Source organism: Symphalangus syndactylus, chromosome 17 (assembly GCF_028878055.3).
Source record: "Symphalangus syndactylus isolate Jambi chromosome 17, NHGRI_mSymSyn1-v2.1_pri, whole genome shotgun sequence".
Taxonomy (NCBI): domain Eukaryota; kingdom Metazoa; phylum Chordata; class Mammalia; order Primates; family Hylobatidae; genus Symphalangus; species Symphalangus syndactylus.
In genome coordinates, this window is record NC_072439.2 from 33,691,576 (window position 1) to 33,717,633 (window position 26,058).

The following is a 26,058-nucleotide window of genomic DNA, read 5'->3' on the forward strand; positions in this document are numbered from 1 at the left end:
AACATGACCTTGTTGTTCCAATAACAGGCACCTTGATGGGGCACCTAAGGGAAGTGTTCAGAAAGACATGTTTGTTGAGAGTTCTTACCGTGAAAAAATAAAAAGATTTGGTGACTTTTCTAAGATAATGAATTCAGAAGCATCTGGAGGTTTCAGTATTTGGCCTCTGAAGGAGACCAGACACGTGTAGGGCTTTTTATAAGTCCTCAAGCACGTGGGTTCTTTTTGTTATTCCCAGTTGGTTGCCTTGTAGATTCCTACTGAAACCCTAATGAAAAGGAGTATGCGCTATGCTTGTTCTAAAGAAATAGAAGTAGGCTGGGCGCGGTGGCTCACGCCTGTAATCCCAGCATTTTGGGAGGCCGAGGCGGGCGGATCACGAGGTCAGGAGATCGAGACCATCCAGGCTAACACGGTGAAACCCCGTCTCTACTAAAAATACAGAAAAATTAGCCGGGCGCAGTGGCGGGCGCCTGTAGTCCCAGCTACTTGGGAGGCTGAGGCAGGAGAATGGCGTGAACCTGGGAGGCGGAGCTTGCAGTGAGCCGAGATTGCGCCACTGCACTCCAGCCTGGGCGACAGGGTGAGACTCCGTCTCAAAAAAAAAAAAAAAAAAAAGAAATAGAAGTAATAGTAGGACTAGAGAAAGCTGCATGGGACAGAGTAGCACTGTCAGAAGACAGAAAGGTGAGTATCCACTGCTGAGGAGCAGATCTCTTATCTGACATACGAAATGTTTTCATTTGACAGACAGGAAGCTGAAAAAAAACTTTGGCATTTTTATTCAGACACGTATAAAAACAAAACAAAAAACTTCAGTGATCAACAGACGTTTTCCCTCAGTTCCCCATCCAAGGGGACAGAGGTGTGAAGCTGAAGCTGGATCTTCTTTCTGTCCTACCTGGAAGCTTCTCACTGCTGGATGAGAATGGCTTCTAAAAGTGGATCTTGGGGATCCTTGTGAATTTGCCCTCGGATAAGGAGTGAAGATCATTTACGGCACATATGGATTATGGTTTACACAAAGATGTCCAGTTATTTTTCCTTCTGACTACCCCCACCACCACTTCCTGAGATGAGATGTCTGGGAATAGGAGGATGTGGCTGTTGGGGTTAGACTTGATTCAGTGCAAAAACAAGAAACGGTGCCCCTTAAACAAGGGCTGTGACTTAAATCAGTTTTTCTTGGCACCTTACAATAAGAACACATGCATAGGAATTGGGAGGATTTTGCATCCTGGACCTACTGCTTAATTTATTTCATCTCTTTAAGGCTCAGTTTCTTTTTTTTTTTTTTTTCCCTGTAGAGACGGTGTCTTGCTATGTTTCCATAGGCTTGTCTCTAATTCTGGGCTCAAGTGATCTTCCCATCTCAGCCTCCCAAAGTGCTGGGATTACAGGCATGAGCCACTGCGCCCAGTTCTAAAGTTTTTTTTGTTTTGTTTTTTGTTTTTTTAAGAGATGGGGTCTTACTATGTTGGCTAGGCTGGTCTCAAACTCCTTGCCTCAGGTAATCCTTCCACCTCAGCCTCCCAAAGTGCTGAGATTACAGGCATGAGCCACCATGCCTGACTTCCCTTTTTGTAAAATGAGATAATATGTATGTCACAGAATTGTTGTAAGGATGATAAAGGACTAAGTGAGATAATGTAGGTGAAGTTTAGTATGATGCCTGGCTCATAGTTAAGTGCTGAATTATTATAATAGTAATCAATATCTACTCCTAACCTCTTTCTTCACAGATTTTAAGCTTCTGTCTTTCTAGGGGGTTAAGAGTCATAAACCAAAATTACACTTTCCTCTGCTAGGTTTCCTCCCTTTCCTCTTCTTGACAGTCTGATGGGAAACAAAGGCACACATAAGAGCCTAGTTCCAAGTAGTCAGAGCCTGAGAGGAAGGGATATGGAGAGTAATCCTTCATATCTCCAGGAGTGCCTGTGAAAAAGCTGAGGAATGGGACTGGGAAAGCACACAAAATAAGGAAAACCTTTCCTGGGGTTGGGAAAGAGAAGAAAGTGCACAGCTGGCTACATACCATAAGAATTTTGTGTCAAAATGTTTAAAAGCCTCCAAAGATTGAATGGAATTGTCTGGGACTGGGGAAAAGGGGCTGGGACCCGGGAGAGAGAGGGAATAGGGAGAAGAGGGTACCCTCTAAAGGCACTAGCTGCCATTAAATGCTCCCTGAGTGCCACAGGGAGCAGGAGTTACGTTCTCTGGGCATTAGCCTTGGGGAAAAGCCTGCTATGCCAGTAATCAGGGTTATCAAAGGCAGAGTCTGTAGCCTCTAAGCTACGTAGAGTTTTTAGGCGGGCATAATGGACATGGGGGGCCTGATGTTCAGGCCCCTGAAAAGCTCTCATCTCTTCATACCCTTGCTCAGATGCTGGGCAGGCCCCCATGGCTGCATAATCACCCCCAGGACCACCTCCACCTCGTTGCCGATTCATATATTCATAGTCTTCATCTGGAGTTGTGCCAGCAGTGGGCATGATTGGTACAGGGTGGAGTGGGCAACTCTGTGTGCTGCCCAGAGAGGCACTGAGGTCTGACCCCACATCCATGTACTCATAACCCAGCTCCTCAAGGGAACTTGGCCTAGGCGGATGAGGTGGACTGTGCCTTCTCCTCCGGTTCATGTATTCATACTCCTCATCTTCATCTTCTTCTTCAGTACCCAGGACAGAACTGAGACCCACTGAAGAAAGGGTGCCTTCCCGGGAGGAGGGAGTACCTGGGGGTTGAGAAGAAAGGCTAGGTATGTGAAGAACTTCATGGGGGTAGGGGAAAGTTTGAAAAAATTAATAGGACAGAGAGGCATAGGATCACAGAAGAAAAAACAAGAGGAGTCCAGGGAAAGGATTCGAGGAAGAATTGAGGAAAGCCCTAGGAAGAGTCAGGCACCTTTGAGGTGTGTATCTGGCATGACATAACCGTTGACATCCTCTTCCTCTAACCCTGGTGGGGAGAGTGGGGTAACAGGAGTAAGCAGACTGTGGCGCTGGGAATGGTAGGCGCTATCTCCGTGTGGCCGTGGGCTCCGGCTCCTGCTCCGGCTCCTACACATTGACACTTTCTCCTGGAGCTCAGCCTCAGAGCCTGTTACATGGCCCTCTGATGACTCTGATGCCAGGCATCCCCGTGGCATTGGATGTAGAGAGACTGGACGGGGACACCGTTCACTGCTCCCAGAAACTGCAGACTCCTAAGGAAGAAAATAAACAGAAAATAATGCAAGGAGATTTACATGATGAGGAAAGAAGAGAGATTTGTATAGAAGGAAATTGGGTTGTTCACTGCCTTTTTTTTTTTTTTTTTGAGGTAGAGTCTTGTTCTTGTCGCCCAGGCTGGAGTGCAGTGGCATTATCTTGGCTCACTACAGCCTCTGCTTCCCTGTTCAAGTGATTCTCCTGCCTCAGCCTCCTGAGTAGCTGGGATTACAGGCACCTGCCACCATGTGCGGCTGGTTTTTGTATTTTTAGTAGAGACAGGGTTTTGCCATGTTGGCCAGGCTGGTCTCGAACTCCTGACCTCAAGTGATCTGCTCACCTCCCAAAGTGCTGGGATTATAGGCGTGAGCCACCGCACCTGGCCTTTTATTTATTTATTTTTAAGGGACAGGGTCTTGCTCTGTCACCCAGGCTGGAGTGCAGTGGTACAATCTCAGCTCACTGCAACCTCTGCCTCCCGGGTTCAAGCAATTCTCCTGTCTCAGCCTCCTGAGTAGCTGGGATTACAGGTGTGCACCACCACACCCAGCTAATTTTTGTATTTTGGGTAGAGATGGGGTTTCACCATGTTGGCCAGGCTGGTCTCAACCTCCTAACCTCAGGTGATCCACTCCCTCTGGCCTCCCAAAGTGCTGGGATTATAGGTGTGAGCCATCTCGCCCGGCTCTCACTGCCTTCTTTTTTGCAGGACACTGATTAAAATAAACCTCAAAGGTTTCTAATGTCTTCCATACTACTTCTATCAATCTGATCCTAAAACCCAGACTCTCAGCAACAGAACTTACCTGGCAAGACTCCCCAAGATTACCCTGGTTCATGGGCATGTATCCAGATGATGGACTTAAAAGGCTCTGGCTCTAGGATGAAAAAATAAGAAAAAGGTTAAGATGAAGGGAGAAATCTACATTCACCATGGGGGCCTTTGATTAGTTATTCTGGGTATCTGTAGGGTTTGTGAGGGCTCAGGGTGCAAAGTGTTGGGTAATTAGAAGGTGTCTTACCCCACGTGGCCGATTAAGTGTTCCAACTGGTAGGCTGAGGGCGGAGCCCAGTGTGGTGGTTGCCAGGTTGTCATCCTCTGCTTCCAAGTCTAGGTCTAGGTCTAGTTCTGGCTCCAGCTCTACTTCCTCTAGCTTCTTGTTTGTCAGACCATGAGGCTCTGGCCCAGGGGCTATTCCAGGCCCACTCTCTCTCTATATCGATAGGTGATTGTTAGGGGGAATCCTGGTTCCAGCCAACTCCTCCTTTTTCTAAATTTCCTTAGCACCTCCTACTCCCTACTCACCTTTATGACCAGATACCGTGGTGGGTCTCGGGCCATCCTGGTGAACTCATTGGCTAGTTCTTTAAAGGTCGGGCGAATGTTCTCATCAATCATCCAACCTGGAGATAAGATGTAGGAGGTAGAGACATAAAAGAGAATACATTCCATGGCTGGGCACGGTGGCTCACACCTATAATCCCAGCACTTTGGGAGGCCGAGGCGGGTGGATCACCTGAGGTCGGGGCTTTAAGACCAGCCTGGCCAACATAGTGAAACCCCGTCTCTACTAAAAAGACAAAAAAAAATTAGCTGGGCATGGTGGTGCACGCCTAAAGTCCCAGCTATCTCGGAGGCTGAGACAGAACTGCTTAAACCTGGAACGTGGAGTCACGGTGAGCCAAGGTCACGCCACTGCACTCTAGTATGCGCAACAGAGCGAGACTCCATTAAAAAAAAAAAAAAAAGAAAAAAGAATAGAGCCATAAGAGGAGTACAGAGGGAAGGCAGAAAATGGCTGCAGTCAGGCCGAGCATGATGACTCACACCTGTAATCCCAGCACTTTGGGAAGCTGAGGCAGGCGGATCACCTGAGGTCAGGAGTTTGAGACCAGCCTGGCCAACATGGTGAAACCCCTTCTCTACTAAAAATATAACAATTAGCCAGGTGTGGTGGTGGGTGCCTGTAATCCCAGCTACTCTGGAGGCTGAAGCAGGAGAATCGCTTGAACCCGAGAGGCGGAGGTTGTAGTGAGCCAAGATTGCACCATTGCACTCCAGCCTGGGTGACAAGAATGAGACTCTGTCTCAAAAAAAAAAAAAAAAGAAAAGAAAAAGAAAGAAAATGGTTGGGCTCAGCAGGTAACTCACACTTGACCATCACCATGTAGACATCAATTGTGCAGATCTGGGGCTGTGCCAACCGCTCCCCCTTCTCTAGCAGGTCTGGTACTTCAGCTAATCGCAGTCCTGCATAGGGCTCTGCCCCGAAGGTCATCAGCTCCCAAACTGTCACACCTGGTGCAGGAAGACATGGACTAGTCACTGGCAAAATAGTAGACATGGGCATGAAATGAAGGGAAGGCAGAACCTGATCTGACACAAAAATCTGAAGTGCTTAGAGATTCTAAGAGGGGGTCTCAAAAGGTAAATTTGAAATTGGGGCCAGTGATGGTAGAGAGGGCATCCAGATGCACTGACCATAGCTCCAGACATCACTCTGGTGTGTGTATTTCCCAAAGTGGATACTCTCAAGGGCCATCCACTTGATTGGAGTCTGTGGATTAAAGATAGAGGTATCACAAGTTTATTTCCACAGATTTTCTTAGCATTTCCAAGTCCCAAGTTCTTTTTTTTTTTTTTTTTTGAGATGGAGTCTCGCTCTGTCACCCAGGCTGGAGTGCAGTGGTGTGATCTTGGCCCACTGCAAGCTCCGCCTCCCAGATTCACGCCATTCTCCTGCCTGAGCCTCCCGAGTAGCTGGGACTACAGGTGCATGCCGCCATGCCTGGCTAATTTTTTTTTTTTTTTTTTTTTTGAATTTTTAGTAGAGATAGGGTTTCACTGTGCTAGCCAGGATGGTCTCGATCTCCTGACCTTGTGATCCACCCGCCTTGGCCTCCCAAAGTGCTGGGATTACAGGCGTGAGCCACCACACCCGGCCAGTCCCAAGTTCTTGATCATTATTTTCTTTGTTGCTCTCTGAACTAAAATATCTGGTATCTGCAGCCTTCTCTTCTTGAACTTACCATGAAGCATCTACTTGCCTCTGGAAGAGACCACTGGCTGCTCCCTGGCCCCATGCTTCACTCCACCCCCACCTCCTTACCCTTTGTGTCTCCTCACCTTGGCCTCACTGTATAGCAGCTGCTTATCATCAGGAGGCAGCAGGTCAGCCACACCAAAATCTGCCACCTGAACCTGACTGGGTGACTTGAGTAGCACGTTTCGGGCAGCCAGGTTTCTATGCACCATACCATGTTCCTCAAGGTAGTACATTCCCTGTAGGTATAGGGGAAGAAAGTATTCTTAAGGTTGGGGGAATCAGTCACTGAGATCTGGAATTCCCCCAAATCTTGAAGGTACCTCTCAGCAGCAGTCCCCAACCTTTTTTGGCACCAGGGACCGGTTTTGTGGAAGACAGTTTTTCCAGGGGAAGGAGAGGGTTGGTTTCGGGATGAAATTGTTCCACCTCAGATCATCAGGCATTAGTTAGATTCTCATAAGGAGTGCACAACCTAGATCCTTCACGTGCACAGTTCACAATAGAGGTCAAGCTCCTAAGAGAATCTAATGCTGCCCCTGATCTGACAGGAGGCGGAGCTCGGGCGGTAATGCAAGTGATGGGGACTGGCTGTAAATACAGATGAAGCTTCACTCGCACGCCTGCCGCTCACTTGCTGTGTGGCCCGGTTCCTAACAGGCCATGGACTGGTACCAGTCTGCAGCCTGGGGGTTGGGGACCCCACCTCTCAGAACGTCAACCTTCCCACTTTTTCCTGGCTGGCTCCCAGCCAAGCAGTTCTTATCACAGAATTCCTCCAGGCTTCTCTCACCTTGGCAATTTGTACTCCCCAGTTGAGCAGCAGCTGTGGCCCCAGTGCCCCCCGGTGTTGTCTCACATGATCCAGCAGAGAACCCAGAGGCAAGTATTGAGTGACAAGCTGCAGAGATGACCCTGGGCATAGTCCCAGCAGCCGTACAATGTGGGCATGGTCCAGGCTGCCAATGGCCAGCATATGCTAAGAGACACAAAAGGTATTATCTAGGACACCAACAGGTTCACATACACTTAGCATGTGCACAGCCAGCCCAGGCCCCCCCACCCCCAACATTCTGGCTAACATAGTAGCTGCTGAGAAGCACAGGACCCTGCTTCTACATGATTGTATCTAATATTGTCCTCTCTCCTAGCGGCATACAGAATTTCCTTCACTTACATCTGTCACAGCTTGAAAACTCTGCCGTCCACTCTTGTCCTCAATGACTTTAATGCAGACTGGAATCTTGATTGATTCACCCTCAGGGATCCACACTCCCTGGGAAGTTTGGGGCAGGAGTCGGCATAAGGTCATTCTCCCCAGGTCAATCCTATGCAAAAATCTTTCACCCCTTTGCCCTAGATGCCTTCCCCACCTCTCCAGAATTCCAATGGGTCACTCACTTTGTGCACAGTTCCAAAGACACCCGAGCCAAGCACTTTAAGCTTCCTTAGCTCTGTCTCTTTGAAGATTCTGGCCAAGACTTTGTTAGCCTTCTCACTGGGGTCCAGAGGCTCTATGCTCTGAGGAGCAAATGGGAAGGAGGTACTCAGGAAAGGCCATTCCCATGTCCCACTCCAACCCGCTCCCCATAGGTGAATGCCAAAAGTGGCAGAGCTGCAAGGGCAGGAAGAGGAAGCACTGTTAGTCCTGGAATGCATTATAGGCATATTGAGGTACAGATCCTGAGAATTGAGGAAGTTATTTGTGCTCATGAGATCAGGAATCAAAGGGGTTGGGTTTTCCATTTGATGGAGGAGCACGAAGTGGGGAAGGGGACAGCTAGGGAGAGTTGGTAATACTATTACCACCTTGAGTACCTTTTATACAGTGCTCTGTGCTTTCCAAAGCACTTTCACATACATCATCCCCCTTTACCCTTACAGCCATCCTGGAAGGATAAATGTTATTTCCTCTGTATAGATGCATAAACTGAGGCACAGAGAAGGTAAGTAACTTCTTCAAAGTCATGTGGCAAATTAATGGCACAATCAGGACTAGAATGCATGCCTCCCATTTCTCTGACCAGTTTTCTTTCTAGGCGACCACACTACTTCCTTGAAGAAAGGGATCAAATCTCTGGGGAAAGAGGAGGGGAGTGACATTCATCCCATCACTGACCCCTGGGTGCACAGGGTACCACTCAAAATTAAGCTATAAAGAGACTTCCAGGGCATGCAAAAAAGAAAGAAAAGAAAAAACAAAAGTAAGCTAAGTACTCACCTCACCCCGTTCCAAGTATCGCCTCATAGCCCTTTTATTCTGAATCCGGCGCCCACGCCAGTAGAGAAAAGTGCCGCCCAGCATCATGAAAATCACTACCAATCCTGCTATCACTGTCAAAGCCATTGTCAGATGGGTTTTGCTATGGGATATATAGAAACCCAACATTATCCTGGGTTTGCATCTTCCTTACAAATGTCAACTATACTTGTGCTGAAGGTATGATGCTGATCTGGGGCAAGAAATTAACATTCACATGTATATCCTTAAGCACTAAAGGGACCAACCTAAATCTGGACCAGTCTTAGACTACTGGAAGTTAGTTTTAGGAAGGGAAGTCCAGAAGCCTGCATTCTTGAGTCCCAAGTGTCCAGTGATAGTGGACTGTGTACATAAAAGGCCAGAATGAAGACAGCCTCCCTCTTCTCTCCAGGTAACCACCTCCCTCCCAACTCCCAAATATCCCCAGTTTCCAGAATCTCCAACCCCATCATACCCGATCAGCACCAGTGTTTGTCCTAAACAGTCTTGAAGCTCTGGTCCTTTACACCTAGGAAAGAAAGTCACCGCCTTAAATGAGAGCTTGGACAACAGAGGCTCAATTTCACCAGCCTAACATACAAAAGCTTGTTTCAGAACTTACCATGGCATCCCATCCTGGAGCCCAAAGCTGATCCCAAGACATGGTCTCCACCTCCAGCTCACTAGCTCTCCCCAAGCCCCTCTTCTGTGAAAATCCCTTGAACTGAGGTTATTCCAGGTTCCCAAAACTGTGGTGTAATTTTGTGCTGTTACTGATTTTCCCTCTCTCCAATCCTTCGCTACACAGCTGGGAGTGATTTTTATTTTTTTTCTTTTTTTTTTGAGACGGAGTTTTGCTCTTGTTGCCCAGGCTGGAGTACAATGATGCAATCTCAGCGCATCGCAACCTCCACCTCCTGGGTTCAAGAAATCCTCCTGCCTCAGCCTCCCGCATAGCTGGGATTACAGGCATGCGCCACCACGCCCGGCTAATTTTATATTTTTAGTAGAGATGGGGTTTCTCCATATTGGTCAGGCTGATCTCGAACTCCTGACCTCAGGTGATCCACCCGCCTCGGCCTACCAAAGTGCTGGGATTACAGGTGTGAGCCACTGCGCCCGGCCAGCTGGGAGTGATTCTTAAATCACAGCCTCTCTCTTCTGTCTGCTTCCCTCACCCTAGTTCTATGCTCCTACCCTTCCACCTGACCCCCCTCCTTATTATCCCATCACTGACCCCTGGGTGCAGTTCTCGTGGCAGGGCCGACATTCATTCTGAACATCTGGGTACTTGTAGATTGGGCCCTTGGCACCTAGGACTCCATGGGGGCAGCTGCTCACACAGTGGGGCCCATCTCGAAAATGGGCACATTGAGCACAAGTATCAGAGCCCTGAGTGGAAGAGAGAAGGTCAGGAAGAATCAGATCCCAAGGTCAATTCCGTACCTCCCAGCAAAGACCAACCCAGACATTCAGGATCTTCTATCTGCAGGCCCTAGCATTATCTGGCCTCTCTGTGCTATCCTTAGCCATATCATTCCCCAGATGCTCCAAGTATTGCCCCTTCTCTGTCTCCCTTGGAGATCCTGGTGCTACTACTATACCGAGCCATTGCATGTGGCAGTGCCCTCCATGGGTTGGCATTCCGGGTGGCAGGAGAAGCATTCGGCCTCATGGGCAAATTCTCGAGGCTCCCTGCAGTGGGGAATAAAGGGAGGGGGGTCACTTCCAAGTCCTGACCTTCATGCCCTGATCTCACAACCACAGGTCTCCTACCTCACTCCCACCAAGGTACATGCAGAAAGCTGTCTTTTATTATATGCCACCTGAACAGTTCCATTGCAGGGCCCCACCCCCACCCATCCTTGACTGGCTCCCCTTACTGTACCCATTCAGAAAGTTGCAGTGGGTCACACAGACACCTCCTCGGCTATAGTTTCGACAGGACAAGCACTGACCAGGGCCCGGGCCCCAGCATCCCCCAGAGGAGCACAGTGGGTCACACACTTTGCCCTCTGCCACTGGAAAGGAAGGGGTGGGTTAGGAGTCTGAGGACTCCCAGCAAGCCCTCTCTTCATTATTCTTCCTCGTTACTGCTTCCAGCCTAACAGCCCCCTTCTCCTTGGTTCCATCCCTCAACCCTACTCCCACGTCTAGGGCAGAATAGTCCTTTCAGCCCTCTCCTCCCTGACTCCCTATTCTCACCACCCAGCAGACCCTTTCCCTCACCGCAATCTCTGCGTGGCCGATTATGCTTGATGTCTAGTCGCTCTTCTGTAGGCCCCCGAAGCACCTTGGTCCAGTTCAAAGAGTGGTGGTAGCAGAGCTGCCTATTGGCACTTATATAGATACGCCCAGCACTAATTTCCTTCAGGGATCGGAAGCCCAGAGATGTGACATTCAAATTCTTCATGATCAACAATGAGAAGCCCCGGCTGCGAATAAGGAGACAGGATGAGAGGAGAGACTACGAAGGGAACATTAACTATTCAAAGGATTCATGTTAGTCAAGAAATTCGCTCAGTGCTAGTCAGATCCACTGAGAGGGAATCCCCCTCCTTTTGCCTTTTCCACATGAAACTCTGAAACTCTTTGGTTTTGAGGCACTGCTGTATGAGACAGTGCCTTGTATTTTCCTAAAGAATGCCTATGACACAGGCTTCATGGCCTGAAGATGCCACTTCCTCCGTACCCTTTACTCACTTGTAGAGGCTTCTGCCTCCAATGGTTGTCAAGTTGGAAAAAACACTGAAGTTGTGCATGTGGGGTGGCCAGGACTGGATGTTCAGGTAACCTGAGGAGTTGGAGAGAGGCATATGGGCAGGGAGGCTTCTTCTTTCTTGGGTTCTCCTGGCTCCTCCCCTGTAACTTGGGACGTGATTTTCTCAAGTAGTTATACTGCAATTTATGCCAGTGGTTCACCTATTCTTCTAGAAAGGGCAAACTCTCTGCCACTCACCTGTGATCTCCCGTACTGTCCGGAAGACACTGAGCTTCTCTGGGTCCAGGGCAGGGATCTTGTGCCAGGGGTCTCTGAGTAGAACAGTAGAAACCGGTCAATAAGGTAAAGGTATAATTCAGTGGCAGTGAGCACACCCAGCCTCAGAATTTGGTTTCTAAATATCATTCTCCACTAAAAGGAAACATTCCTTGGAGAAATGGCTGGGATGGGGGAACTATAATATGAGCCCAGAGCATCTTGTGCAAACAAGAAAAGACTCAAAGAATTAAGGGTACAGCCCAAACAACACAGGAGCCAACTTGGAGGGGCTGGCTAAAATAAACAATGATTGTAAAGGATTATAACCATTGACTAGAATAAAATAAGTATCCATAAGAGTAAATAAATAGGAAAGGAAGACTTTTTTTTTTTTTTTTTGAGACAGAGTCTTGCTCTATCACCCAGGCTGGAGTACAGTGGCAGCAATCTCGGCTCACTGCAACCTCCACCTCCTGGGTTCAAGTGATTCTCCTGCCTCAGCCTCCTGAGTAGCTGAGAATACAGGAGCACACCACCATGCCTGGCTGATTTTTTGTATTTTTAGTAGAGACGGGGTTTCACCATGCTGGCCAGGCTGGTCTCGAACTCCTAACCTCATGATCCACCTGCCTCGGCCTCCCAAAGTGCTGGGATTACAGGCGTGAGCCACTGCACCTGGACTTTTTTTTTTTTTTTTTTTAAAGAGACAGGGTCCCACTCTGTTGTGCAGAGTGAGTGCACTGGCTAGAGTGCATTAGTGCCATTATAGCTCATTGTAACCTTGAACTCCTGGGCTCAAGCAATTTTCCCACCGGCTCCCAAAGTGCTGAGATTACAGGCATAAGCCACTGTGCTCAGCTGGAAAGACTCTTCCTAACAGTAGAATGCCAACAAACAAATGCAGAAGGAATAATGGAGTTAGAAAATTATCATTTGGCAGCTATCATAACAATAATTGATTCAGGCAATTATCCGAAGACATTCATTAATTGTGAATGGAAAAACAGTAACTTTACAGTAGAAAAACCTGACAGATATCACCATAACTAAGTGACCAGAGACATTGCGAGTGCTGGGACAAATCAACATCACATACATCCTCAATAGGATGCCCTGAGCTCACAGCCTCTGTGGTGTTCTTATCAAACTCCAGCCTGGCAGCGGTGCATGCCTATAATCCCAGCACTTTGGGAGGGCGAGACAGGAGGATCGCTTGAGCTCATGAGTTCGAGACCATCCTGGACAACATGCTGCAACCCTGTCTCTATAGAGAATGGCTTGAACCTGAGAGGTGGAGGTTGCGGTGAGCTGAGATCATGCCACTGCACTCAAGCCTGGGAGACAAGAGCGAAACTCCGTCTCAAAAAAAAATATATATATATATATATACATGTATAAATATATAATAATAATATATATTAGATATTGTATATTATAACATATATGTAATATATACTATATTATATATGTATATTTATATATAAATTTATATTTATGTTTATATATAATGTTTATGTTTATATATATTATTTATATATATATATATAAAATTAGCCAAGCATGGTGGCATGCACCTGTAATCCCAGCTACTCAGGGGTCTGAGGTGGGAGGATCGATTGAGCATGGGAGGCAGAGGTTGCAGTGAGCCGAGATCATGCCACTGCATTCCAGCCTGGGCAATAGAGCCAGACCTTGTCTCAAAAAACTACAAAAACTTGAATCTAATCATGAGGACACATCAAACTAATCCAAACTGAAGACCATGCTGCCCATTACCTAACTTATACTCATCAAGAATATCATGAAAGATAAACAAAACCTGAGCAGCTGTTATAAAGGAGATTGAAGAGCCACGATAACTGAATGTAATGTATGATCCCAAACCTTAGGAGGACAATTAGTGACATGTGAATAAGTTCTGTAGCTTAGATAATATTTTGTGTCAATGTTAATTTTCCTATTCAAACAACTATGCTGTGGTTATGTAAGAAAATATTATTTTTAAGGAATATACACTGAAATATAACAGGGGTAAGAAAGAATCGTGTGAAAATTTACCCTCAAGTGGTACAGGAAAACAGTACCATGTTTTGTGTGTGTGTGTATGTGTGTTTGTGTGTGTGTGTTTGTGTGTGTGTGTGTGTAGAGAGAGAGAAGTGATAAAGTATATGTGGTATTTTTTTTGGCAGGGGACAGAGTCTCGCTCTTTCACCAGGCTGGAGTGCAGTGGCATGATCTCGGCTCACTGCAACCTCCGCCTCCCGGGTTCAAGCAATTCTCCTGCCTCAGCCTCCTGAGTAACTGGGATTACAGGCACCCGCCACCACGCCCAGCTAATTTTTGTATTTTTAGTAGAGATGAGGTTTCACCATGTTGGCCAGGATGGTCTCAATCTCTTGACCTCGTGATCCACACCTAGTGATCCACCTGCCTTGGCCTCCCAAAGTGCTGGGATTACAGGCCCGGCCATATGTGGTATGTTAACATTTGGAGGATCTGGGTAAAAGAGTATATGGGGGGCCAGACGCGGTGGCTCACACTTGTAATCGCAACGCTTTGGGAAGCTGGGGCGGGTGGATCACTTGAGGTCAGGAGTTTGAGACCAGCCTGGCCTACATGGTGAAACTCTGTCTCTACTAAAAATACAAAAATTAGCCGGGCATGATGGTCCACACCTATAATTCCAGCTACTCAGGAGACTGAGGCAGAAGAATTGCTTGAACCCGGGAGGCAGAGGAGGCGGAGGTTGCAGTGAGCCAAGATTGCACCACTGCACTCCAGCCTGGGGAACAGAGTGAGACTTTGTCTTAAAAAAAAAAAAAAAAGTATATGGGGAATTTTATACCATTCTTGCAACTTCAGTGTAGATCTAAAATTATGTCAAGATAAAAAATTGAAGGAAAAAAAAACAGGGCCGGGCGCGGTGGCTCACGCTTGTAATCCCAGCACTTTGGGAGGCTGAGGCGGGCGGATCACGAGGTCAGGAGATCGAGACCACGGTGAAACCCCGTCTCTACTAAAAATACAAAAAATTAGCCGGGCGTAGTGGCGGGCGCCTGTAGTCCCAGCTACTCAGAGAGGCTGAGGCAGGAGAATGGCGTGAACCGGGGAGGCGGAGCTTGCAGTGAGCCGAGATTGCGCCACTGCACTCCAGCCTGGGCGACAGAGCGAGACTCTGTCTCTCAAAAAAAAAAAAAAAAAAAAAAAAAAAAAAAAAAAAAAACAGGTGGTCATAGTGGTTTTTTTTCCCTCTCTCTCTCTCTCTCTCACACACACACACACACACACACACACACACTTTAAATGCTGTCCTATAGACTAGAAAGTCCCTTTGTCCTTTGTTGCTCCAAGGAGCAGAATGAGTGAAAACAGCTAAAAGTCATGGGGAGACAGAATTTTCTTTTCTTTTTTTTTTTTTTTTTTGAGACGGAGTCTCACTCTGTCGCCAGGCTGGAGTGCGGTGGTGTAATCTCAGTTCACTGCAATTTCCGCCTCCTGGGTTCAAGTGATTCTCGTGCCTCAGCCTCCCGAGTAGCTGGGATTACAGGCATGTGCGCCACCACACCCAGCTAATTTTTGTATTTTTGGTAGAGATGGCATTTCACCATGTTAGCCAGGATGGTCTCGATCTGACCTTGTAATCTGCCCGCCTCGGCCTCCCAAAGCACTGGGATTATAGGCATGAGCCACTGGGCCCGGCCTGGAGACAGATTTTTATCCAAATCTAAGGAAGAACTTTTAGAAAACTTTAAGAAGGAGGTTGGGTGCTGTGATCCCCAGCACTTTGGGAGGCCAGGATGGGAGGATTGCTTGAGCACAGGAGTTTGAGATCAGCCTGGTCAACATAGCAAGACCCTGTCTCTACAAAAAAATACAAAAAAATTAGTCAAGTATGATGGTGTGTGCCTATAGTCCCAGCTACTTGGGAGGCTGAGGTGGGAGGATCTCTTGAGCCCAGGAGGTCGAGGCTACAGTGAGTTGAGATCATGCCACTGCACTCCAGCCTAGGTGACAGAGCGAGACCCTATCTCAAAAAAGAAAAAAGAATAAAAAAGAAAACTTTGAGAAGGAGGATATGTTGATCCTGTCCCTTGTTCCTTGGCAGTGCGATATTGAATTGCTCAAAGATGTTCCTGAGGGGACCCAAGGCCTGGATGGAAGATGTGTTAAGCATTCTTTCAGGTCCTTTGTAACAGGCTAGAATTTTATGACTTTGATTCCTAGTCAGCTCTACATAGGACAGTTTTGGCCGATAAAATGAACTGTGAGGGGTGCATGGGCTGGGGTCTAAGGAGGGAAGGCAGGATCTCTAACCCATTGAGGCCGGTGATCAGAAAGTCCAGGTTGCCCAGGATCTTGGTGCAGTTCACAAATCCATCGATGTTGCTCGAGTCCACAGTCTGGAAGCGGCTCCCAGAGCCTGTCCCCTCACAGGCTGCAAATGTAAGAGAGGTTCAGTGGGGGCGGTCTGCGCAGGCTCAGAGGAAAGGCTGTCTCTTTACAGCTTCTTACCATCTCCTACCCACCTTTGGGACATAGTCCCCCACAAGGCTCACACATCTTGAGCCCATTTTTATCTACTTCCATCTTGTCAGGAGGACAGGCCCTGACACAGGATGTTTGATCCACCACAAAGTTATCTAGGGAAGAGGAGGAGGACACCATTAGAGATGAGGGAGGAACACCACCAGCTACCAATGGAACCCTTGCTCTGGGCCTAGGCTCCCTCCAGCTCTGCACTGGATTTGTCCCCATCTGCCACCCTAGATCCCTTAAGTGCTACCCTATAGATTCGAAAGTCTCTTCACTATTTGTTGCTACAAGAAGCAGAAGTAAGGGTGATAGCTGAAGTCATGGGAGGACTGGACGTAAGGGTCACTCACCAGAGTGGTTAGATGATCATAACCATTCACCAGTCTCCCTGTTTATCACCAACTGGATTCTTTTTCCCTTCCACAATTTTGTCTAAAATCTTGGATCTACTATTATTGATCATTGTTCCTTCCCCTCAGACACTTACGGGGACAGCTGGCTACACAAACTCCTCCATACTGATACTTGGTGTGGGGATTGGGTTCCAGCTGGAAAGTTAGCTTGTTGTAGACAAGAGGCTGTGGACAGCGAGGTACACAGGCTCCACTGTCATTGAAGTGCCGGCAGGCCTGGGAAAAAAGGAGGCTCATCAGATTTATGTTACGTGTGTACCCCCACCTCCTCCTCAAAGGCCACATCCCAATTTCAGAACCCAGGCAATGGAAAGAGTACGTACAAAGCAGTCTGTGTCCTGAGGGCCTGAGCAGCCCCCAGCACACTCATCATGGCAGCACTGGTTGGGGTTGGGCCCAAAGCAGTGACCATTACACTGAGGAGCACAGATGGTCTTGGTCACTATGGAAGGAAAGAAAGCATGGCTATTAGGGCTCCTAGGACTGAATTCTGAGGCCACTGCTCATGCCTCCCCCGCAGTGTTGACCCAGGCTTGGGGAGGAAAGGATATGAAAGCGTATGAGTGAAGTTTTTGGAGGGAAGTTCAAACCCACATGTCTGGCAGTCTTCTGGTCCAGGACCCCAGCATCGCCCCTTGCAAACCTCATGACAGGGGGGACCTGGTTGGGAAGGAAGGCAACACAAGGGGCCATCAGGGCTAAGAAAGGCTTGTTTGAATCAACAGGGTATGATGTCAGCACACAGGCACCTCAATCCCGGGAAGCAAAAAGCCAGGGCTGTGTCCCTCCCTGCCCTTGGAGAGCAGGGCTGGGCTCAAGTGAACCTGTCAACAAGGGGCGGGGCCACGCCTCCATACCACCCACTGGGCAGCTGAAGGGGAGGGACTGGGGCAAATGCCAACCTTAGTCCCAACCCAGGAACTTAGTTCCTCCTGGGCAAACTGAATACATGCAGGAATATATGCATGTGAATTGTCAGGGGAAGGTGGGCTCCAAGGTGAAGGGAGTATATTCTAGTGGAACAAGTAACAGATGTGGAGTCTAAAGATCTGGCTTCCCTGCTTAGTACCCAGGGATTTTTTTTTTTTTGAGACAAGGTCTCACTCTGTTGCCCAGGCTAGAGCGCAATGGCACAATCACAGCTCACTGCAACTGCAGCCTCCTGGGCTCAAGCAATTCTCTGCCTCAGCCTCCTGAGTAGCTGGGATTACAGGTGCGAGCCACTACGCCTGTCTGATTTTTTACATTTTTTGTAGATTTTTTGCTATGTTACCCAGGCTGGTCTTGGACTCCTGAACTCAAGCGATCCTCCCACCTTGGCCTCCCAAAGTGCCAGGATTATAGGTATGAGCCACCAAGCTCAGCCTGCTCCTTTTCTTAAAACACCTCCTCTGTGGTTTAGATTCCAGGAGACTGGCATTGGTCCCTCCTGGTGGGCTGCTGAGTCAGGGACCCGAGGTGTTTGTTCAGTGGGGAGATGGGTTCAGATCAGGAATATAAGGATGATGGAAAGAAGGGAGTCACTCTGGTTTGGTGGGACTGGGAAGCAATCTTGATCATGGCCACTTACAGCTTCTGCCATTGTCCTTCACCACTATCTCAGCATCTCGGTCCCTCACGATGTCCCTCCAGTCAATTGTGTCCATGTGACAAAGCTTATCGTTCTTCTCAATATAAACACCCCCTGACAGAATCTCTGAGGTAGGGAAAGAAGTGACAGGGTTAAGGGCCGCAGCAGAACGCCTCTTCCTTACCTCTCCACCCATCCAAAAGGACACCTGAGACTCAGGAGTGGGAGAATGAGGCAGACAGATAGGTCCAATTAAATCCAAGCTGCAGAGAAGACTCCCTTTATAAGATGAGAAGTCAGGCCAAAAGAAACTCCTGCCTCCTCAGTCACCTGTCCAGATCCGGTTTAGCCAGTGGGGGAGGGGAAGGGAGAGAGGGAGAGAAGATTTCTGACTCAACATCCCCTCCCCCAAGCCCTGCCCATATGTTTTCCAACTGACTGAGACAGGGAGAAGCAGGAGATAGACAGGTGGTTTTTAACCCCTATATTCCTCCAGCTCATAGGGGTTTGGTTTAGGAGAGTAAAGGTAGAATTCCTAGGGAAGGAGGGACATCCAGGTATACTGTACTTTGGTTTTTTTTTTTTTTTTTTGAGATGGAGTCTTGCTCTCTGTTGCCCAGGCTGGAGTGCAGTGGCGCGATCTCGGCTCATTGCAAGCTCCGCCTCCCAGGTTCACGCCGCATTCTCCTGCCTCAGCCTCCCGAGTAGCTGGGACTACAGGTGCCCGCCACCACACCTGGCTAATTTTTTGTAATTTTAGTAGAGATGGGGTTTCACCGTGTTAGCCAGGATGGTCTCGATCTCCTGACCTTGTGATCCGCCCACCTCGGCCTCCCAAAGTGCTAGGATTACAGGCGTAAGCCACCGCGCCCAGCCTTTTTTTTTTTTTTTTTTTTTTTTTGAGACGGAGTCTCACTGTCACTTATGCTAGATTGCAGTGGTACAATCTCGGCTCACTGCAACCTCCACCCCCCAGGTTCAAGTGAGTCTCCTGCCTCAGCCTCACGAGCAGCTGGGATTACAGGTGCGCACCACTATAGCCAGCTAATTTTTTTTTTTTTGTATTTTTAGTAGAGACAGGGTTTCGCCATGTTGGCCAGGCTGGTCTCAAACTCCTGATCTCAAGTGATCTGTCCTCCTTTGCCTCCCAAAATGCTGGGATTACAGGTGTGAGCCATCACGCCTGGCCTCCGGTACACTGTACTTTGAAGTTAGAGAAATGGGTAACAGATCCAGCTCTGACTCCAGCCCCTCAAGGACACAGGGTTCCTTTCCCTGGAGCAGATGCCCCTAGCTCCCCCTACTGGGGGCCCTCTATTGCTTAGGGAGCAATGGACCTTTAGACAGTGGCCAAGGTGACAGGCACCTTGGAAGAGGCACTTAGAGTGAGCAGTCTTGGGTCATCATCAAGGAGGTACCAGTCTTGGGCTGGCTGAGGAGTGAGGCCAGAAGGAACCATCGGGAACTGACCGGTGAGCTGAGTCAAGCGGAGCTGGCGCAGTGCGTGGCTGGAGTTGGTGTTATAGTTCAACATGATGAAGATGGCAAACTTCCCATCGTAGACCTGGGTCCCTCGCACCACGCGGAGGTTGGGCAATGGTAGAGTAGAGAATTCATTCATGGCCACGAGGACATAGCCTGTCACTTCTCGAATCCACTGTGACAGAGCAGATAATGTCAATGAGAGAGACAACAGGGCGAAATAATCTCAATCCCCTCTCCTCTTTCAGGCATTAAAGACTCTTTAACTCTTTTAATTCTTCCTTCTTTCTTCCCTTTCTTTTTTTCTTTTTTTTTTTAATTTGAGACGGAGTTTCGTTCTTGTTGCCCAGGCTGGAGTGCAATGGTGCAATCTCGGCTCACCACAACCTCCACCTCCCGGGTTCAAGCAATTCTCCTGCCGCAGCCTCCCAAGTAGCTGGGATTACAGGCATGCGCCACTACACCTGGCTAATTTTGTATTTTTAGTAGAGACGGGGTTTTTCCATGTTGGTCAGGCTGGTCTCGAACTCCTGACCTCAGGTGATCTGCATTTGGCCTTTTTTTTTTTTTTTTTTTTGGTGAGACAGGGTCTTGCTCTGTCACGAGTGGCACGATCTCGCTCACTGCAGCATCAAACTCCTGGGCTCAAGCAATCCTCCCACCTCAGCCCTCCAAGTAGCTGGGACTACAGGTGCATGCCACCATGCCCAGCTAATTTTTGTATTTTTGTAGAGACAGGGTTTCACCATGTTGCTCAGGCTGGTCTTGAACTCCTGATCTCAAGTGATCTGCCTTCCTTGGCCTCCCAAAGTGCTGGGATTACAGGCATGAGCCACTGCACCTGGCCTTAACTCTTGCTAATTCTCTTTTTTTTTTTTTTTTTGAGACGGAGTCTTGCTCTATCGCCCAGGCTGGAGTGCAGTGGCGCAATCTCGGCTCACTGCAAGCTCCGCCTCCCGGGTTGACGCCATTCTCCTGCCTCAGCCTCTCCGAGTAGCTGGGACTACAGGCGCCCGCCACCACGCCCGGCTAATTTTTTGTATTTTTTTTTTTAGTAGAGACGGGGTTTCACCGTGGTCTCGATCTCCTGACCTCATGATCCGCCTGCCTTGGCCTCCCAAAGTGCTGAGATTACAAGCGTGAGCCACCGCGCCCGGCCAACTCTTGCTAATTCTTATTTGGGAGTAGGGAGTAGACTGTGTCACACTACTGTGTCACTTCTGGGAGTGAAGACAGGCAGCTTTCTCCTCAAAGCTCCTCATACCGGGAGGGCCCCTTCCTCATCTCCCCAGGTACCCTCTCGGTCCTCAGGTGTCCCTCTGCACTAGTCCTTGCTGACCTTGCACTACCATAGAACACCACCTGCCCCTGCCCCTGCCCCTATATATCCCTGGCTACAACAGTGAGGCCGTAGGTCCCAGATGACAGCCACTGTCCCCATAAATACACGGGTTTGAATCTTAGGAACTCCTGAGTCTTAGGAAGGGTGAACTCCAGCAGAAGGTAGCCCTGAAGAGGGAAGGAGGGTTCTAGGGGAGAATAAAGAGGAGCAGGTTAAGGAACGAGGGTGGGCACACTAACCTGCAGGAAGGAGAGGTCGGCATTGTGTCCCGTGAGCACAATCTCAAGGTTCCCCATCACCACCTCACACCTCTCGTAGAGCTTGTACAGTGTCTGGTATTGGTTCTCAGCATCGCCGGTCACACTCAGGCCATTTAGAGTCCCAGGACACACTGTTCAAAGCAGAGGGAAGAGTGGCTGAGGGCTGAACACAAATTCTCAGCCCATCTACCATCCCCCAAGATCACCCCCTTGGTTGCTGTCTTCCAGTTACATTAGAAGGATCAGATGGCATTTGCCTCCAACCCTCCCACAAGCGATAGGCAGAAGCTGTAGTGGCCTGAGAGCTTTCCCTCTTCTCAGAATCCCCTTACCATCCCATGAATGGGAAGGTGAAAAGATTTCCTTTTTCTACCTGGGACCCCTCTGTGCTTCTTTTGAGTACTAAGGGGTTAATTGAGAACGAAGACAGGGAATTTGTTTCCCTCCCTAGAAAAGAGAAGTTAGGAAAAGGCCGCAACTTTGATTACCCTCTTCTCCCCCTCCAACTAGGGCACTCACTTCTCTACCCTCATCCTGCCTCTCTCTAGGTCCTGGAATAAATATCTCTTTGGGGCTAGTACACAGCCCCTATTGTGTCTACTGAGGGTGGGATGGGGGCAGAGGGTGGGGGCAGTGCCTGGGGCCACAGTCCAGCCCACAATGAGGCGATTCTATCCAGGAGGGGGGCTGCCCCACCCTGTCCCTAGACACCCCGTCCTCAGCAGCACTCCCCTCCACCCTCAAGCCTTGGGCTCAGACAAGTGACCTCAGTAGAGGGGGGAGCTCTGGCAGTAGTGGGGCGAGGGGGGGGTCAATGGGAGCTTTGTCTTTAAAGCTGGAAGATAAGGAGCTAGTTGCCTCCCCGCCTTCCTAAACTCAGGCTTTCCTTCTCACTCTCTCCCCCATCCCAACACACTCTAGCAACCTCAGCATCACTTTCCAGCCCTAGAGTATTTTTCAGCAAATACAGAGGAACCTGGAGAGAAATAGTAGCAGATGCCTCACACTGAGCCTCCACCCAATTTCACTGTTAGAAGAGGTTCATGAAGAAGCCTTTCACCATGGCAATCCTCACCCGCACTAGGGGAGAGCCTAGACTAGGGGTACATGGCATGTCAGCCTTGGGAGTTCACTCTTCTTTGCAAATGTGGTGGACAATGGGCTATGGGAAGTCCTGGACTCTGAAGCCCTACCCCAGTCTCTTTCCTCTGGTTCAGTGAAAGACTATGTGTGGGGTGGGGAGTAGGGGGTAGATACCACCTGCTCCAGCCACCCTTCCCTGAGGCGGTGGTAGCTCAGTGGGAGGCAACAGTGGGAATGGAGGGAGGGAGACTGGTGAGGCCCCAATCCCTCCTATAACATACACCCCTAGTCTGACTTCTTGACCTTGGAGGACTCCTTATCACTCCCCATGAAGGCTGGCTAGTCGCAGCAAAGATAGCTAGTTCCAGAGGAGCTGGGAACTCCAGGGTCCTCGGGTTGAAATGAAAGAGACTAGGAAGGTTAGTCATTTCTGGAACAGCCCCACCCCAATCCCCTTCCTGGCAGGATACCCCCTTTCCCAAGTTATAGTGCCAACACTTCTCCCTAGATAAGGGAGGAGCCAAGCTTTCTGCACAGGGAAGTAGTAGTGTGGGCACACACATACACACACAACGTACACACGAACACGTACACATTGGTCCTGCTGGCCCAGGAATCTATAGATGGGTTTCCTTGCAGGAAGTATTTCAGGTGGCCCCATCTATCCCACGTGCCCATAAGTGTTTGTGCAGACTTTGTGTCTGTGCTTAGAAGGCTACAGTGTTAGACGTAGCCCAGTTCCCTGCTACCCTGAGGGTAAAGTCCATATTACACAAACAGGGGGCAAAGGGCCTGGGCAGGAAGGGAGCACAAACAACACCTCTGGGGAGGAGCTAGGCAGCTTGGGGAGCAGGGCAGGGAAGGGGAATCATAAAAATCCCTTCTGTACCCAGGGACCGGGAGCATAGAGAGGGGCAGTGTCACAGGCCCTCCTTTGGTAGAGAGCACTAGGGGTGGGATAGAGCCAGAATCTCCAGCCCCTCCTCAACCAGAGGCCTCCCCTCCAACATCCCCCACCCCCATCACAGCCAGGACAAAGGGGCTATAGAAGGACTGAGACAGGGCCGGATGCCCAGAGGCTGCAGGACCCAGATAAAGGGTAAAGAGACCCAACCATGCCTGCCTCCTGCCTCCCCAGGGAGGGTGGCCAGAATCTGGTACTTCTGGGTTTCTGGGTGAAGACTGCAGGAGTCTGGATGGGACAGTTATACAGTCACTCCACTGCTCCCTCCCACGCCAGTCCCCAGACCACCCCCCTCCACCAGCTGGGAGTGTTCACATCTAAAAATCCCAGGATCTAAATTTAGACCCAGCAACTGTGAGGGAAGCACAGGTGGTTTCTTCCACTCCCACATTGGGGAAGGGGCCCTGGCTGTGCCAAACCCCAAGCTGAGATCTGAGGGGAGGGGAGAAGATCCACAGAATTTCAATCCTCAGGTGTCCACGGTCCCAGAGACACCCCAAAGGGGTGGGCTCAGATAGCATGGGAGTCGGGGGAGGACTGGAGAAGAGCAATCCGGGGCTCTGTCTAGGGTCCTAGAGACAGTGTCAGACAATAAGCAAAATGGGGGCGGGGGGCACAAGCTGAGCCCAGGAAGGACTCCCCAAGGCAGGAGGCTTAGGAAGTAGCAGAGGTGCCCTCTTGATCCTCAGGTTGGGGAGAGAAAAGACAAGAGGTTGGACATCCTTGCCCCTACAGCTCCTGGCCCAGGGCCTTGTGTATAGTAGATGCTCAACAAATATGAGTTGCGTTGACCTGGGTCTTGACAAAGAGATGTTGCTTAAGCTCTGCTATACTGAGGAAAGGGGGCGCCAGCTTCTGTTGGGCCTCCTGCCTGATGTCACCTGAACTTGGCCCTCTGGTTAATCTCAGACCTCCCCAGGGCAGGCTCACTCACGGAAGAGGAGGTGCCGCTCCTGTTTTTCCAACACCAGAGAACAACAACCCCCTCCAACCTTCTGTAGCTCCGCCCTGTCGGCAAAACAACGAAACTAGGGGTAGCTGAAATCGGCGCGGGGTGGGGGCAGGGGGTTGGCGAGCAAACCGAGACCCTTCCGCCAAGGCCCCCACCTCCAAGCACCTCCTGTTTACAGAATGAAGGTCCCTGCTCCGCTCCCTGCAGGGCCCCTCAGAAGTGTGAACTACTGTTTCGGCCTCAGCCTCTTCTGGGGAGACCGTTTAGACGGTCGGCGACGCTCTGGGGAAGGGGAGCGTGAGGGTCCAGAAATGCCGCCCTCGGCCGGACCACGCCGATAACCCGAGCCTGACCGCCCCTCTCCCAGGTGGTCCTGGCAAACCGGGGGCAGCACCCACACCCCCGCGCCGCCTGAGACCCTACCCATGCCCTCCGAGGCTGCGCGCACTGGGTTCCGGCTCCCAGGTGCTGAGCCCGCCGGTGCTCTCGCGTCACTTACCTGCCTGAGAGTTGCCCACCTCGGAGCCCCGGGCCAGGCTGAAAAGCAAGCCCAGCACCTGCAGAGCGTCGTTCGCCCTCATGACTCCGCAGAGGGTGAAGGGAGCCCAGCCGAGTCCGGCCCGGGGGCCCCTAGACTAGGACATCGAGGCAAGAGCCACCTGAACCGCAGGCGAATTGGTGGCTGCTGCGGCGGCGGCAGCGGAGGTTGCAAATTGCAATCGGAGCCGGAGCCGGAGTCCGGGGCGGGATGGCAGGGGAGGGGTGTGTGTGTGTGAGAAAGAGAGAGGGAGGGAGGAACGCAAAGGGAAGGGGGTGAGTCACGGCCGCGCCCCTCCCGCGCGAGGCTGGAGTAGGGATTGCGGAGCCTCGGACCGCCTGCCCCGAGCGTGCCACGCCCCGCGGTCCCGCAACTTGGCGGAGCAGATCGAGGATGGGGCTCACCCTAATTTTTCTGCAGGAGATAGGCCAAGGGGAAGTCGAGATTCCAAAAGCCCCCAGATCCAAGGAAGGGTAATGAATGAGGGAGTGGAAAGCGCTCCAAAGCCCTGCCCCCTGAAAGTTGGCCTCGCCCATTAACCAAATCACTCAACTCCCCTAGCCGGTTGGTTCACTTGGTAGATTTTCTCTCAGAATGTGAATATTTCTCTCTGTGTGTTTTTGAGGGGGAGGGTGTTTTTTGCCTCACGTCCAGGCCACCTCAGTTTCTCCCAGACTCGAAACCCCATAACTCATCCATCCAGCCCAGGAACCCGAGCCACAGAGGCCGCGTGAAATTGCACTGTCTCTGGTCGCTTCCTCCTCCAGACCCGGCGCCGGCCGGGCCTCTCCCGGGGATTTGGATGGGGGGCGGGGGTGGTTTCCAGCCTGGGAACAGACCCCGGAGCCCGCCTTTCCACTTCTACCCCGGGAGGGGCTCCCGCACCTGTCGCCGTCCCCTCTGCTGCCCCCCACGGCCGCCTGGGAGAACAGCTGCCTCCCCTTCCACACTGGAGTTTGGCCGCACCGTCCGGGCGGCCGCAGTTCCCGCCGCTTTTCTGGGGACCCAGATGGGCACACACCAAGGCGCTTACACCCTCCCAGGTGCCTTCCAAGTCCAGGCTCTCGCAGGAAAGGGGATGGGGCAGTGAAGTGGGACGCGGAGAGGACACTAGAGACTGCGTCCACGAATGGCGTGGACCGCTGGAACCTCCCCCACCAGCTGCCCGGACCTGGCCAGAGGCGGTCGGGCTCGCTGCGGGTTGCTGCCCAAAGCCTTGCTAGTTCCGGGACGGATCCGACCGGCGCCGCCTGGTGCCTAACCGTGGCAGTGGAGTCTCAGACGGCCTTGCATTTCAAATCCCTTAAACTGGTATTCGGGATCTCGCCCGGAAAGCTTAGTTATTTTCTCCAGAACTTCAAGCCTGAAGACTTCGAAAACAGTTGAGCCTTGATAAAGAAAAATTTCACTCCTCACACCTAGCAAAGACTACCGGCTAACATTCCT

General features: G+C 50.3%; 1 protein-coding gene across 1 annotated transcript; it reads right to left on the reverse strand.

The window, feature by feature from the left end:
- Positions 1 to 759: 759 nt before the first annotated feature.
- On the reverse strand, positions 760 to 24,848 carry ERBB3 (erb-b2 receptor tyrosine kinase 3). Its single transcript, XM_055250742.2, has 28 exons — positions 24,574 to 24,848; positions 21,055 to 21,206; positions 19,462 to 19,648; positions 17,992 to 18,117; positions 17,016 to 17,081; positions 16,745 to 16,863; positions 16,496 to 16,637; positions 16,002 to 16,115; positions 15,790 to 15,910; positions 11,455 to 11,528; positions 11,199 to 11,289; positions 10,725 to 10,930; positions 10,384 to 10,516; positions 10,100 to 10,190; positions 9,733 to 9,887; positions 8,971 to 9,024; positions 8,475 to 8,616; positions 7,655 to 7,774; positions 7,431 to 7,529; positions 7,047 to 7,232; positions 6,337 to 6,492; positions 5,692 to 5,767; positions 5,362 to 5,508; positions 4,516 to 4,613; positions 4,232 to 4,423; positions 4,016 to 4,087; positions 2,905 to 3,205; positions 760 to 2,734 (listed from the first exon to the last, which is right to left on the reverse strand). Exons 1-28 carry the CDS (start codon positions 24,653 to 24,655, stop codon positions 2,208 to 2,210), a joined length of 4,029 nt encoding a protein of 1,342 aa, XP_055106717.2. The 5' UTR covers positions 24,656 to 24,848; the 3' UTR covers positions 760 to 2,207.
- Between the last annotated feature and the right edge of the window lie 1,210 nt (positions 24,849 to 26,058).